The sequence below is a fragment of the Hypomesus transpacificus genome, chromosome 25, assembly GCF_021917145.1.
Source record: "Hypomesus transpacificus isolate Combined female chromosome 25, fHypTra1, whole genome shotgun sequence".
NCBI classification, from domain to species: domain Eukaryota; kingdom Metazoa; phylum Chordata; class Actinopteri; order Osmeriformes; family Osmeridae; genus Hypomesus; species Hypomesus transpacificus.
In genome coordinates, this window is record NC_061084.1 from 552,549 (window position 1) to 568,820 (window position 16,272).

At 52.9% G+C, this 16,272-nt stretch overlaps 1 protein-coding gene across 1 annotated transcript in view; it reads right to left on the minus strand.

Moving 5' to 3' along the window:
* dnah2 (dynein, axonemal, heavy chain 2) overlaps positions 1–16,272 on the minus strand; it is a 75,764-nt gene that overhangs the window by 31,412 nt on the left and 28,080 nt on the right. Inside the window, exons 17-24 of the mRNA XM_047048787.1 lie at positions 15,946–16,126; positions 15,362–15,489; positions 11,294–11,446; positions 10,295–10,420; positions 9,182–9,400; positions 5,353–5,470; positions 1,478–1,614; positions 238–375 (exon numbers count right to left, since the gene is read on the minus strand). Of these exons, the coding sequence (XP_046904743.1) occupies positions 238–375; positions 1,478–1,614; positions 5,353–5,470; positions 9,182–9,400; positions 10,295–10,420; positions 11,294–11,446; positions 15,362–15,489; positions 15,946–16,126 (1,200 nt within the window). The remainder of the gene's footprint in view (positions 1–237; positions 376–1,477; positions 1,615–5,352; positions 5,471–9,181; positions 9,401–10,294; positions 10,421–11,293; positions 11,447–15,361; positions 15,490–15,945; positions 16,127–16,272) is intronic.

Genomic DNA, 16,272 nt, shown 5'->3' on the forward strand with positions numbered 1-16,272 from the left:
GAAAGAGATGGAAGGAGGAATGGGAAGGTAAATGTAAAAATAAACCCAGTGAGAGATGGAAAGGAAAGGATGAGTGAGAATGAAGAATGGAGAAAGAAAGTGAATGAAGTGAGAGAATGGAGAGGCAAAAGGAGTGACGTCAGGACAGATCGGATGATGGATTATCATGGGAGCTCATAGACAGAGGTGCACACAGTGTCTGGCTGATTGGAACAGAACATTCTGGGTCTGTGGTACCTTATTGCGTCTGTCCAGCCAGGACTGGACGAAGGGTTTCCAGCCCAGGTCAGAGTAGTCGTTGTAGACCATCCCACAACGAGACACTGTGGCTGGGGACGCCACTGCCAGGTCCTCCACCTCAAACAGCAGGGACACCTGGAGACACACACACACACACACAGACACAGACACACACAAACACACACGCAGACAGACACAGACACACAGTCACAGACAGACAGTCTAGGTAATCTAGCCGAGGTAATCATTGAGGCCCCACTAAGGTGTGACATTCCTCAAATGCATATAGTTGCCATTATGCAGCCATTATGAATGATAGATCCATAGAACTTTATTCATCCCAGGAGAACGAATGTAAATGTAAAAATGACTAAATGTAAGTGCACTGGTAAACCAGCATTGGAAAGGAAAAACTGTGAGAGGAATGTGAAAATGTCTTAGGCACAAAATAAAAAATTACAAACATAAAGCAAAAATGCTTTAAGAAAGAATTACTCTATTCTCACAACATGACACTTAAACAAAAAAATAAAATAATAATATTCAAAAGTTATTACAAAATTACGAATATTAGTAAAACAATCCTGGGTGCCTAACCCTTTTGCACAGTACTGCATATACAGTATACAAGATAAGCAGGTTAGTAACAGAAAGGCAGGTTGTAACATGAGCCCAGAGCTCCCCAGGGCTGTGCTGTGTGCTGTTACCTGCTCTGACATGGAGATACTCTCCCCAGGGCTGTGCTGTTACCTGCTCTGACATGGAGATCCTCTCCCCAGGGCTGTGCTGTTACCTGCTCTAACATGGAGATCCTCTCCCCAGGGCTGTGCTGTTACCTGCTCTGACATAGAGATCCTCTCCCCAGGGCTGTGCTGTTACCTGCTCTGACATGGAGATCCTCTCCCCAGGGCTGTGCTGTGTGCTGTTACCTGCTCTAACATGGAGATCCTCTCCCCAGGGCTGTGCTGTTACCTGCTCTAACATGGAGATCCTCTCCCCAGGGCTGTGCTGTTACCTGCTCTGACATGGAGATCCTCTCCCCAGGGCTGTGCTGTTACCTGCTCTAACATGGAGATCCTCTCCCCAGGGCTGTGCTGTTACCTGCTCTGACATAGAGATCCTCTCCCCAGGGCTGTGCTGTTACCTGCTCTGACATGGAGATCCTCTCCCCAGGGCTGTGCTGTGTGCTGTTACCTGCTCTGGCATGGAGATCCTCTCCCCAGGGCTGTGCTGTTACCTGCTCTGGCATGGAGATCCTCTCCCCGTTGATCAGCGTGAGCACCTTGTTGTCGTCCATCACTGAGTTCATGCTCTCGATCCACAGCGTGTCCACGGGCCCGTCGAACACGATCCACTTCTCATCCGGCTTCTCGTCTGGGCCCGCCGCCCCGGGGCGGAGGAGGAGAGGGAGGAGGAGAGGGAGGAGAGGGAGGAGAGGGAGGAGGAGAGGGAGGAGAGGGAGGAGGAGAGGGAGGAGGAGGGGGAGGAGGAGGGGGAGGAGGAGAGGGAGGAAGAGAGGGTTAGGTGTGGTGCATGGGAGGGGGCGAGAGGACACACAGACACACACACACACACACGTGTAGATTCATCTCACTCAGAGATGGACATCCACCAGCATGCACACACACACACACAGAATCACAGGACCGGTACAGCAACATGAGTTCTGTCCCCTCCACTCCCTCTTATCTCATGTCATGCCCCGACCCCCAGAACACACCCATCTGAGTCAGCACACGCCCAGAGAGAGGAGCCTTCACTATGGTACAGGTGAGAGAGAGAGACCTTCACTATGGTACAGGTGAGAGAGAGAGACCTTCATTATGGTACAGGTGAGAGAGAGACCTTCACTATGGTACAGGTGAGAGAGAGAGACCTTCATTATGGTACAGGTGAGAGAGAGACCTTCACTATGGTACAGGTGAGAGAGAGAGGCACACAGGGCGCTCGGCTTAAACGGCAAACCATCAATCCTGTCGCACAGCAAAATAAACTGTCACATGTCCTTTGGGCTGATCCTCTTCCAGCTCAGAGAGATGGAGGGAGAGAGAGAGAGAGAGATGGAGAGAGAGATGGAGAGAGAGATGGAGAGAGAGAGAGAGAGAGAGAGAGAGAAAGGGAGAGAGAGAGAGAGAGAGAGAGAGAGAGAGAGAGAGAGAGAGAGAGAGAGAGAGAGAGAGAGAGAGAGAGAGAGAGGGAGAGATGATAAACAAATGGAGCAGAGCCAGGGAGAGCAGTGGTGACACACATCCTGGGCTGACGAGCTGCTCCCTGTGCATGCGACTGATGTGGAGGAAATAAATCCACACAGGAGGGGAGCGGAGGAGGAGGAGGAAGAGGAGGGAGAGGAAGAAGGGATGAAATCAAGAAAGAGGAGGCCTAGGAACCAGGACCGCCGTGGGGGCAGGGATTTGCCCTGGAAGAGAGAAGTGGAGGGAGAGCGAGCGAGGGACAGAGGAGGACAAAAATGAAGAACACACAGAGACACTTGGCGGGTGATTGAGCGATTGATTGGCTGTTGTTGTCACAGCAACAGCAATCGGAGCTGTCTCATCTCCTGACAGAGTACGCACAGCACACTGCACGCGTCTGGGGAAGGGGAGGGGTGTGTTTGTGTGAGCAAAAAAACCTGTGCAGGCCTCTCTCATGATGGCAGCCAGTATTCCATCCTCCCACTCGCTGTAGCCCTGGTCGAAGCCGCCGTACAGCTCTGCCATAGACAGAGCTTTGGGGCTGATGGGATACTCCTGTTGACAGGGAGGAGGGGGTGGGGGACACCCACGAGTGAACAAAAGGCAGGGATTTGAACCGGCGACCTTCCCGCGAGCGAACACAAAGCATCAGAGGAGAGAGAAACTGCCAGAAGGTCAACAGGTCGCGCTCAGTTTGGTGGTTTACAAGGACGGGCTTGAACACATCAGGAGCAGGACTGGCAGACAAAGCCTGGCACACTGGCAGAGAGAAGGAGGAGAGAGAGGGCCGAGAGAGGGCAGAGAGAGGTCAGGGAGAGAAAAAAGAGGGGGCCGAGAGAGGGCAGAGAAGGGCACTGGCAGACAGCTGGGGGGCACGAGGGATCATGGAAAGGTCACAGAGGCTGAGAGAGGAGAGCCAACAGGGAACAAAGGGCACTGTGGAGGGAGAGAGTGGAGGGATGGAGGGATGGAGAGAGTGGAGGGATGTGAAGATGTTACAGGAAATGAAACATCAAGAGTTGAGATGGCGACAGTGACAGAAGGGGACGCAGGAACAAAGAAAGGATCTTGTGATGGTGAGATGAGGGGCTGGAGGGGAGGTAGTGCCACTGATGTCTGGGGGAGGAGGGAGAGTGTGAGCCATTAAAACACAGCACAGGGAGAGAGAGGGAGAGGGAGAGAGAGGGTAGCACAGGGAGAGAGAGAGGGTAGCACAGGGAGAGGGACGGAGAGGGAGAGAGAGGGTAGCACAGGGAGAGAGAGGGAGAGGGAGAGAGGGTAACACAGGGAGAGAGACGGAGAGGGAGAAAGAGGGTAGCACAGGGAGAGAGAGGGAGAGAGAAGGTAGCACAGGGAGAGAGAGGGAGAGGGAGAGAGGGTAGCACAGGGAGAGAGACGGAGAGAGAGGGGGGGAAAGAGAGAGAGAGAAAGGAAAAAAGGAAAATAGAGATGGCAGTTTGGCCTGCTCCAGTTTTCAGACAGTGTGGGGCTACAGGGGCAGAGGAGTGTGTTTGGCACTAGGAGCGTGCATGTGCACACTCTCACACGAATATGACATTTAATCCTATCACAATGCCAAGATTCGACCAGTGACAAAAACGGTGACAGACACCAATCTGATAGTGTTCTGACAGGTTGGTAGCTGGACTGTATAAACTCAGAGGGGATCTCAGCCAATCAGCGTCCTGGTCCAGGGGATAGAATAAGAACACAAAGGCGGAACAATACTAATCACACATGAAGCCCGGGCAAACAAACAAGCACTCCTTTCCTCATAGGAGCGAGTGTGCGGTACAGTATGCATGAGTGTGTGTACACGTGAGTGTGCATGTTAAGTGTGTGTGTTCTGCTGAGACAGCGCTGTGTGCCAGGTTGAGGGGAGAGGGGAGAAGGGGAGGAGGGGGCCTGGGATTTGGCCTCCAGTCCCTGCTCCTGTATCTCCAATGAACAGAACACACACACTGGGCCTCAGTGGACCACAAGCATGGAGAGAGAGACACAATAAGGAAGAGAGTTACACAGAGTTACACAGAGAGAGGGAGAGAGGGAGAGAGGAGGAGAGAGAGAGAGAGAGAGAGAGAGAGAGAGAGAGGGAGAAAGAGAGGGAGAAAGAGAGAGAGAGAGAGAGAGAGAGAGAGAGAGAGAGAGAGAGAGAGAGAGAGAGAGAGAGAGAGAGAAAGAAAGAGAGAGAGAGAGAGAGAGAGAAGGGGGGGGGAAGAAAGAGAAGGAGAAAGAAAGGACGGGGAGAGGGAGGGAAAAGAAGAAGAAAGAGAGGGAGGGAAACAGGTAGAAGGAGAGGGATCGAGAGAGAGAGAGAGAGAGAGAGAGAGGGAGAGGGAGAGAGTGAAAGGCAGCAGATGAAACAGTGAGCTGTAAGCCGGCCGTAAGACCGGCCGTGCGCTTATCCACAATAGGACCGACTGAGGAGAGAGTGGAGGAGAGGAGGAGGTGGAGAAGGGAGTGAGGAGGAGGAGGGAGGGGAGCTGCAGTGAACGGAGGGGAACTAGGAAACAGGGTTTTGTCAGTAATGACTGGAGATGTGGAGGGATAAAGGGAGCGAGAGATGAGGTTTAAAGAGGTAGAGAGAGTCAGCGATCCCGAGGATTGAGCAGCTGTATGCCTGGACTGAAGACATTATTGGCGGAGGACGAAGAGGCCTGGAGAAGGTGGTGGAGGGCAGGAGGGGAGGGAAGCAGCACTGGTACTTCTCCTTTCAATTTCAGGCCACTCACCGCTTCCCAATCTCTCGGTCTCATTCTCTCTTTCTGCTAGCTATCCTCAAGTACCTCGAGGTCTTCACTCTCTCTGGCGTTATCGAACTACAATCCCCGCGGTTATTATTGAACGACAACCCCCAATGGTCCTCAAGGTGTTCTCCCCCCTATCTGCCTGTCTGTCTGTGCTGTGTGGTCAGAGGTACCTGCGCAGGCTCCTCTCATGAGAGAGGACAGCACTCCGTCCGTCCACTCGTTGGTGGACAGGTCGTACTCGCCATACAGCTCTCCGAGGCTCACTGCCTTGGGGTTCAGAGGGCACTCCTGGAGGCCGGGAGGGCACACGGGGGCCGAAGGTCAGAGGTTGGCCGGAGGTCGGTGGAGAGAGGGAGGTCGGTAGGCGGCGATTGGAAGGAAGGAGACGGGGGGGGGAGCGAGGGAAGAAAGAGAGAGAGAGAGAGAGAGAGAGAGAGAGAGAGAGAGAGAGAGAGAGAGAGAGAGAGAGAGAAGGGCAGAGAGAAAATGTCAGCCAGGGGAGCTTGAAGGTACAGCATGATTACATGAGGAAGGAGCATGAATAGAGGGCGTGTGTGTGTGTGTATAGGAGAGGGTTGGGAACAGAAAGCATAAGTGCAGACGGAGAGAAAGATAGAGAGAGCGGGATAATGAGAAACAGGGGGAGGTGATGTCAGCGTGGAGGGAGAAATAGAGAGAGCTGAAATAGATATGCAAAGAGCAAGGTGTTGAGTCAGAAATGAAAGAACACGAGGCAGGCAGGAGAAAGAGAGAGAGAGATACCAGAAAACTGAGATAGAGAGAGGGAGAGTATGTGTGTGTGCGAAATGTGTGTGTGTGAGAGAGCAAGAGAGAGAGAGAGAGCAAGAGAGATACCAGAAAACTTAGATAGAGAGAGGGAGAGTACGTGTGTGTGCGGAATGTGTGTGTGTGTGAGAGAGCAAGAAAGAGAGAGAGAGAGACAGAGAGGGAGATATAGAAACAGAGAGAAAAGGAGGAAGCCACAAATAGACACGCAGGGTTGAGTCACAGAGGGAACAGAGAACAAGACGAGCCCTGAAACCACAGAATTACAGCAGCCGCTGGAAACTGAACACACAGAAGAGCGAAGCGTGAGGAGAAAAAACACAGCCTCAGCAACCCAACATGAATATGCCAATGTGGCACACGGGCTCAACACCCAGTGGCTGGGGACAAGAGGCACGGTGAGAAGACGCAGACAGGAAGTGCAGCGGGGAATTAACAGCACCACTGTAACTGGAACACTTTGAGACATAATCAGAAATGAAGGACATTTGACAAGACATGCTGGCAGACACTGGCGTACAGTCTCTCTCTCTCACACACACACACACACACACACACACACAGGCACACACAGGCACACACAGGCACACACACCACATTAAAGGAAAAACGATTGAATCAAGGCACCAGGAACATCATTAAACGGAAGGCAAGTTGGAAACACAACACAGCCCATCCATCCTTCCCTCCATCCCTCCATCCCTCCCCCCATTCACTATTTTTAAACACATCTGGAGGAGCCACGAGAGATAAAGAAAGAATGAGAGAGAGAGAGGTTGGAGGAAGAGAGAGAATAAGAGAGAGGTGACAAGGGAGACAAGGATGAAGAGAGAGAGAGAGGTGACAAGGGAGACAGGGATGAAGGGAGAGAGAGAGAGAGGTGACAAGGGAGTAGAGGGTAGAAGGAAGAGAGAGAGAGTTGATGGCAGTAGAACAAGCTGCTAGACAGATACATCCAGAACTGGGGCAGCTTCAGATGGGGCTGGCCTCTCTCTTCATCCAGAGCTGGGGCAGCATCAGATGGGGCTGGCCTCTCTCCTCATCCAGAGCTGGGGCAGTTTCAGATGGGGCTGGCCTCTCTCCTCATCCAGAGCTGGGGCAGCTTCAGATGGGGCTGGCCTCTCTCTTCATCCAGAGCTGGGGCAGCTTCAGATGGGGCTGGCCTCTCTCTTCATCCAGAGCTGGGGCAGCTTCAGATGGGGCTGGCCTCTCTCTTCATCCAGAGCTGGGGCAGTTTCAGATGGGGCTGGCCTCTCTCTTCATCCAGAGCTGGGGTAGCTCCGGATGACCACGCTCACTTAGACGCCGCGCCGCTAACACGCCGTCTTTAGACAGCTTCCGTAAGTTCTGCAATTAACACTGTGAGCTGGGCCTGTCTCCTCCTCATCACTGCTGTGTTCAGCAGCCAGCAGGGCCAGGTGGATATGTGATCCTGTGAGCGTGTGTCTGTCAGACAGTGTGTGCGAGACAAGAGTGCGTATGTGTGAGTGTGTGTGCAGTATGTGTGAAAGTCTCTATGGCGCATCTTTTATATCTTGTGAGTGTACTGTCCTCCAGTCAAGTGCATCTGTGTGTGACTCCATTGTCTCTGAGGAAATAGAGCGTTGAACTCAAACCAAACAAACACATGCTGCTGTCATGCCAGTGAGGAGGATGTAGGGAGAGAGAGAGAGACAGAGAGATAGAGAGACAGCAGGTGTGTGTGCACGTGTGCGTTTGCGTGTGTGGCTAAGCTGAAATGAGAAAGAAGGAGGAAGGAGGATTCACTTCCTCTGCTCTCTAAGAGATGTTTCGCTTAGGTGGCTTAATCTCCCTCTCTCCTCCTTCTCTCTCCTCCTTCTCTCTCCATTCTGTCTCTCCGCTCCGTTAAACACCAAACGTTGCGCAAGCCGATCGGCTGACTGCTGGGCTGATTACTGGAGGATAAGCTGCTCTGAAGATCATGAGATCCACTCAATTACACAGGATGGGGCTCATGGGCCCTGGGGACCCATGGGATATGTAGTCTACGGTAGAGAAATGGAGATGTATGGATAGAGAGAGATATGGAAAGAGAAGGAGACAGAGAGAGAGATAGAAAGATAGATTTAGAGAAAGAGAGATATGTAGAAAGAAAGATGGGGAAAGAGACAGAGGATGAGAGAAAGAGAGATGTAGCTAGAGAGAGAGAAAGAGAGATATGTGGAAAGACAGAGACATAGGTAGAGATGTAGAAAGACAGATGTAGAAAGAGGAGGAAGGTAGAGGTCTGAGCAGAGCAGAGTTGGAACCCCCCAGAGACAGACAATACAACGTTATAAAGAGATAGACAGAGAGAGGGCGGGAGAGAGAGTGAGAGAGAGTGTGAGAGAGAGAGCGAGAGCGAGAGAGAGCGAGAGCGAGAGGTGTGCTGAAGGCAGCTGCAGGGAGATTGCTTGTGTTTAATGTGTAGGAGGTGCTCCCTTAGGAAAGGAGGTTTTCATTCATGCCGCATGTGAAACTGACACAAACACATAAGACAGAGAGATGGATATCTAGATGGAAAAACAACCACTGGTTACAAAGTTCTCCATGACTTCAGAGAATATGTACAAACTTTATCCAGCCAGACGACACAATGACAGAGAAAGCCCTGACAGGAACATTAGACAGACAGGAACACTAGACAGACAGGAACACCAGACAGACAGGAACACTAGACAGACAGGAACACCAGACAGACAGGAACACTAGACAGACAGGAACACCAGACAGACAGGAACACTAGACAGACAGGAACACCAGACAGACAGGAACACTAGACAGACAGGAACACTAGACAGACAGGAACACTAGACAGACAGGAACATTAGACAGACAGGAACACTAGACAGACAGGAACACTAGACAGACACGAACATTAGACAGACAGGAACACTAGACAGACAGGAACACTAGACAGACAGGAACACTAGACAGACAGGAACACTAGACAGACAGGAACACTAGACAGACAGGTAGACACAGACCAGCAGGCAGATGGAGAAAACAAGCCAGGTTGACAGACAGACAAAGGCAGCCAGTCAGCCAGCCAACCAGCTAGCCATCTAGAAAGCCAGCTAAGGGTACCAGCCAGACCAGCCAGCCAGCCAGCCAGCTAGCCAGTTAGCTAGCTAGCTAGCCAGACAACCAGCTAGCCATCTAGAAAGCCAGCCAGAGTAGCAGCCAGTCAGCCAGGGATGTAGAGCTACCCACCCGGACCAGGTTGAAGCCTGGCTCTCCTTGGCGGTGCATGGTGGCCAGGGTGCTCTGCAGGGTCCTCCAGGTCACGCTCTTGCCACAGCCCGTCTTGCCCACGATCATGGTGGAGTGGCGGGAGTTCTTGGTCTCGTACAGCTGGATGACCTTGGTCAGGGTGAAGGGCGTGACCTGCAGCCCACTCTGGATCAGCTCCGCCTCGATGGTCTCCCTCAACTGGGGGGAGCGGAAGGGGGAGGGGCGAGAGGCTAGATACACACGCAAGAGTGTATGCTCACACACACACACACTCTTCCAGCAAGAAGGCCTCACAGGCCCCAGAGCGTTCTCAGAAAGAGAGGCAGCCCGAGCTTTAAGTGACTCACTGACAGAGCCCTGGCAAAACAGATGGTTGATAATCCATTAAAGAGAGAAGAAGGGAATGGGGGGGGGGGTCCTTCAGGCTCTCTGTGTCTCCCGGACCATACACTCTGACTAGGTCTGCTTATAGGTACCCCTCACCCCCCCAGCTCTCATTGGCGCCAGGAAGAACCAGGATGGAAGGAGGGTGGGAGAGAGGTAGAGACAGAGAGACAGAGAGAGTGTGAGAGATAGAGAGAGAGAGAGAGAGAGAGAGAGAGAGAGAGAGAGAGAGAGAGAGAGAGAGAGAGAGAGAGAACAAAACAAGAAAAATAAACTTCTGGAGGGAGAAACTATAACAATGATTGCTTCCTTCCCTCCATCCATCTCTCCTATCACTCCATCTCCCCCCTTTCTGTTCACACATGACTGCCACCTAGAAAATGTGCCATCTGCTTTTCACACGACAGAGAGAGGAGCAGAGCTGGGGAGAGGAGTAGAGCAGGAGCAGAGATGAGGAATGGTGCATCACATCTGCATGTCCAATTCAAGTCTGGGTCTACTCTGCAGGGGGCCCCATCCAGGATACTGCTCTGGTTCTTTATGGTAGGATGTTTATCAACACACACACAAGCACAAACACACAAGCACAAGCACTCACAAGCAAACATGCCCAAGTATTCTCCCCTCCTGTGTAGAAGGGTATGCAGGTATCTGATAGTATTATGGAAAGAGATAGGGAGAGATTGAAAAGTGTGTGTGTGTGTGTACCTTTCCGTAGTCGATGGTAGGGGATTCCACTCCGGGGAAGAGATCCTGGATGATGCCGTTGAACAGCGGCAGGTCGATGGTGGCCAGCTTGGCCATGTTCATGTCCTTCATGGACATCAGCAGGATCTGGGGGCAGAGCAAACGGCAAAAGGTTGTGACATCATATCCTGTCTTACTTTTGTACACAAACAGACTTTTAGCTGAGTCACTGTCATGCTGGCCTTTTTATCAGGTTGACATTGTCAAGTGAAACCTAACAAATGTGCGGCCCTTTCCACACACCGCCGACGGAATTAGAGAAAAAGGAAAGAGGCTTGCTATCCGGTAACACATGAATTCCTTTTCAAGCCTTTTCAAGTTTTTGTCCTCTTTGATACATTTTTGATCACAGCCGGTTTCCCTGTGGGGGTGTAAGGTACACAGTCTCCTGCTGCCTAGTAGTCAGTCAGACAGCTAACCAGCCAGCCAGTCAACTAACCAACAGCCAGTCAACCAGCCAGCCAGCCAACTAACCAGCATCCAGTTAACCAGCCAGCCAGTCAACTAACCAACAGCCAGTTAACCAGCCAGCCAGCCAGTCAACTAACCAGCATCCAGTTAACCAGCCAGCCAGCCAACTAACCAGCATCCAGTTAACCAGCCAGCCAGTCAACTAACCAACAGCCAGTTAACCAGCCAGCCAGTCAACTAACCAGAATCCAGTTAACCAGCCAGCCAGCCAACTAACCAGCATCCAGTTAACCAGCCAGCCAGTCAGTCAACTAACCAGAATCCAGTTAACCAGCCAGCCAGTCAGTCAACTAACCAGCATCCAGTTAACCAGCCAGCCAGTCAGTCAACTAACCAGAATCCAGTTAACCAGCCAGCCAGCCAGCCAGTCAACTGACCAGCATCCAGTCAACTAGCCAGCCAGCCAGCTAGTAGCCAAACAGTCAGCCAGTGAAACAGCCACCCAACCAGCGTGCCAGCCAGTCAAACAGCCAGCCAGGGCTAGCGTACCTCTTCGCCGGCGACATCAGGGCAGACGCGTCTCTTCTTGCCGGCGTAGCGGAGCAGGGAGGTGAGGGCTCGCAGGCCAAAGTCATAGTGGTCCTGCTTAGACAGCTGCTGAACAGCCAGGGAGTAGAGGGTGAACACCTTCTTAGCCAGGACCTGGAGGGGAGGGATGGAGGGAGGGAGGATAGACATGTTGCAATAGGAGAGGGAGGGAGGGAGGGAGGGGGGGAAGAGAGGGAGATGTCAGTAAAACACATTGTGACATGACCCATCACCATTTATGTTCCCTGCCCCTGTGGGGCTCAAGGACATGACTGAGACGTGTAGCAAGCACAGCAGCAGACAGGGTGTGTGTCTGTCCTGTGAAGTGTGCGCATTACACATCTGTGGAAGCGTGCCTGTCATGAGCGTGACTGTGTGTGAGTGGTGATGTGTGTAGGTGGGCTATCTCAGGGAGACATGCGCCTCCACACACTAGACAGCTTGACAGTGGCTGCTTAGATCCCCTCATGGCAGACAGGTGAGCGGTGTGTGTGTGCCTGTGTGTGTGTGTGTGAGAGTGAGTGTGTGTGGGGGAGTAAAATGCGCAGAAAATCTGTCACAGGGTCCCCCCTCCTCCTCTTCATCCCTCCAGCCCTCTCCCCCCTCCTCCTCTTCATCCCTCCAGCCCTCTCCCCCCTCCTCCTCTTCATCCCTCCAGCCCTCTCCCCCCTCCTCCTCTTCATCCCTCCAGCCCTCTCCCCCCTCCTCCTCTTCATCCCTCCAGCCCTCTCCCCCCTCCTCCTCTTCATCCCTCCAGCCCTCTCCCCCCTCCTCCTCTTCATCCCTCCAGCCCTCTCCCCCCTCCTCCTCTTCATCCCTCCAGCCCTCTCCCCCCTCCTCCTCTTCATCCCTCCAGCCCTCTCCCCCCTCCTCCTCTTCATCCCTCCAGCCCTCTCCCCCCTCCTCCTCTTCATCCCTCCAGCCCTCTCCCCCTCCTCCTCTTCATCCCTCCAGCCCTTTCCCCCCTCCAGGACTGTGTCTCAGCAGGGTGTCCATGCTCTCTGAGACCCCCCCCCCCACACACACACACACAGACAGACCTGGGGCAGAGCCTGGCACTGTAAGCACTGCTCACCATCTGTATGTGTGTGTGTGTTTTAGAGAGGGGTCAAAAAAAAGATCCAATAGTGACACAATCTAAAAAAGGTTATGCCTTTTGATGCTGAGTGTACGTGTTGCTGTTCTCCTGTGTGTGTGTGTGTGTGTGTGTGTGTGTGTGTGTGTGTGTGTGTAAACGCAGGACTCATGGGTTTCCATGTCAGAGTTGTTCACATCACAAGCTCTTTCATGAGGCTCAGCAAGACACGGTCGGTCATGCACACAGACAGGCAAACACACACACACAGTGCTGTCATGCTAGGCAGAGCAGACGATGGGCTCGCAGGAGGCAAATCCCCCTTCTGTCTGTTCCAGCTCAGAGAGTTCAGATCTGCTTGTTCCCAAACCAGGCCAAACTGGGCCAAACCAGGCTAAACACCTAGGCCAAAACCCCATGCTGAGCTGTGTGGATGATTTCCACTTCTAATGGCATCACATCAACAGGAACAATATCCCTTTGACACCCATGCTGGGGAAGGGGTGTGTGTGTTTCAGTGTGTGTGTGACATGTGGAGTATCAAATTGAGGGCACAGGCATGTTTGTGTGTACATTATTGGTCTGAGTTCAGTTGGCATTGGGAGTAGTTGGTGGCATAAAGCAGGCATGAAGTGAACCCTCCCTCCCTCCATGCCAGGCTTGTTTCTGGTCTCCTTCCCACCTCAGTCTTAATCTGCTGTTATTTGCGGTGGTGAATTAACACACTGTCTGGCAGCTAATTACTGTTCCCCACAGGAGCTCTCTCTCTCTCTCTCACACACACACACACACACACACACACATACACACACACACACAAGCTGAGGGCTGTGTGTATTTGGAGGTCTTTACAGGTAGGTGTGGTAAAAGTTTGGTGAAGGTTAGTTGTAGGTTATCTGTGCAGTTTTGGAGGGAATGTGTGGTGTGTGTGTTGGGTTCATCAGCGTGCGGGAGGCGTCAGAGGTGTGTGTGAGCAGGTGGGAGGCTGCTGCAGTGCAGAAACGGAATTAGAATCTTGTTTAACACACGCTGGGGTACTGTAGGGAACACAAATCAGTACCAGAAAGAACACACACACACACACTCTCATACTGCGACACACGCACACACACACAGAAGCCAGCAGCCCCTGTGTGAGTCAGAGTTAATCCTGCTCCGGCTCTAGTCCCAGAGAGCTGTGTGCCTCTACTCATCCCTCCCTACTTCCCTCCCTTCTTCCCTCCCTACGTCCATCTCTCCTTCCACCCCCTCGCTCCCTCCCTCCTTCTTTCATCTCTCCAGTGCATTCTCCTGTCCATCCTTCCTGCATCTCCCCCCACTCTTGATCTCTCCCTACCCCCCCCCCCCCCACATTCTCTCCATCCCTTCCTCCCTCGGTTCACCCTCCATGTCCTCCCCCCCCCCACATTCTCTCCATCTCCTCCTCCCCCCCTCCATCTCCTCCCTCCCTCTCCTCCTCCACCCCTCCATCTCCTCCTCCCCCCCTCCATCTCCTCCCTCCATCTCCTCCTCCCCCCCTCCATCTCCTCCCTCCCTCTCCTCCTCCACCCCTCCATCCCTCTCCTCCTTCACCCCTCCATCCCTCTCCTCCTCCACCCCTCCATCTCCTCCCTCCCTCTCCTCCTCCACCCCTCCATCCCTCTCCTCCTCCACCCCTCCATCTCCTCCCTCCCTCTCCTCCTCCACCCCTCCATCTCCTCCCTCCCTCTCCTCCTCCACCCCTCCATCTCTTCCCTCCCTCTCCTCCTCCACCCCTCCATCCCTCTCCTCCTCCACCCCTCCATCTCCTCCCTCCCTCTCCTCCTCCACCCCTCCATCTCCTCCCTCCCTCTCCTCCTCCACCCCTCCATCTCCTCCCTCCCTCTCCTCCTCCACCCCTCCATCCCTCTCCTCCTCCACCCCTCCATCCCTCTCCTCCTCCACCCCTCCATCTCCTCCCTCCCTCTCCTCCTCCACCCCTCCATCCCTCTCCTCCTCCACCCCTCCATCTCTTCCATCCCTCTCCTCCTCCACCCCTCCATCTCCTCCCTCCCTCTCCACCTCCATCAGCTCCTCTGGTGATCAGCTCCTCCAGTGATCTCCCACAGTACAGCAGCTGATCCGGCTCCATTCTGATCTCAGACCAGGCCATGACATCAGCACCAGGCAGATGGCAGGACTGCAGACCCTCCACACTGACCCAGGATCAACTCCAGTGTCATGGCTCAACTCCACCCAGGACACAGCAGAGCAGCACTCATTGAGGCTCATCTCCTGCAGTGGAGCGTCGCCAAGCACTTCACACGGCGCAAAAAATGAAAATAAACGCCAAAATGAATAAATAAATACTCAAATAAAATGCGGCACATCAGATTCCTCCCACCACATCCACCCCTAAAAAAAGAATCTAGGGGCGTTCTAATGAAAAGCTGCGGTAGATTTAATTTCCATCCGCTTGATTGGATGATACGCGTGTGTATTGGGAGGAGAGAGAACTCAATCTCATCTCCTGATTGCCTCGCCTCTTAACATAAAAGGCACGGGAGCCTGTTTCATTAGCCGGATGATAATTCAACAAGATGTCTGTTTTACAGACCTAAGGAGACCAATCTGCAGGGGAGCTCCGCGCAGCTGATCCACGCCACGCAATGAGTCTCACATGTAAAAGACATGAAGCTGGTCTCCACTGAACAAGTGGAGACACAGTCCAGGCTGGCTGCTTCTCTCTCCCTGGCCATGTCGAGAGGAGAGGCGTGTGTGTGACGCCAGGGAAAAGACCGGGATGTTATTCTGAATGGAGTCTACACACTCCACTGTGGATAGATGAGCAGGAGACGCATCCACGCAAAAGAACATTCACTGTGTAGCTTGTACTGTAGATGGTCAAGTTGGTGAAGTCTATGATATGTACGGTACAATGGTGACTATCTATGACTTGAGACTGTACAAGCCTGCATCCAGTGGAGCCTGTGTACCTTGCAGTTGTTGAAGCCCTCTCCAAACAGGGTGATCTCAGCGATGAGGGTGGAGTCGGGCACCACCATGGAGATGGGTCTGAACATGGACTTGAGGTTGTCAGGCAGCTCCGTACGACCAGCGTAACCTAGGAGACCACGGGGGGAGCACACACACCTACATGTTCAGAACACACACAGACAGACACACACACACCTACATGTTCAGAACACACACAGACAGACACACACACACCTACATGTTCAGAACACACACAGACAGACACACACACACCTACATGTTCAGAACACACACAGACAGACACACACACACCTACATGTTCAGAACACACACAGACACACACACACACCTACATGTTCAGAACACACACAGACAGACACACACACACCTACATGTTCAGAACACACACAGACAGACACACACAGACCTACATGTTCAGAACACACACAGACAGACACACACACACCTACATGTTCAGAACACACACAGACAGACACACACACACCTACATGTTCAGAACACACACAGACAGACACACACACACCTACATGTTCAGAACACACACAGACAGACACACACAGACCAGGGTTCATGGTGATGAAGATGCCACAGGACCAGACCAGGCGGATCTCTCGCCCCTCGAAGATGAAGCTGGTGGCTGCGGCAGCCAGAGCAGACAGGATGGACAGGATCTGCTGGGCCACCACAGACAGCACCTCGATGTTGATACGGTTGAACTCGTCAAAACATCCCCACGCCCCCGTCTGTGGACGCACGCACAAACACACACACGGTCAAGATCGGCACATACAGAACCTAAAACACACCAGTAATGTTATTATTATTTCATTTGGGACCCTCCACTGCCGGCATCCAAGTGTGTCACAGAGCCGCAGTACAGAGCCCAGGG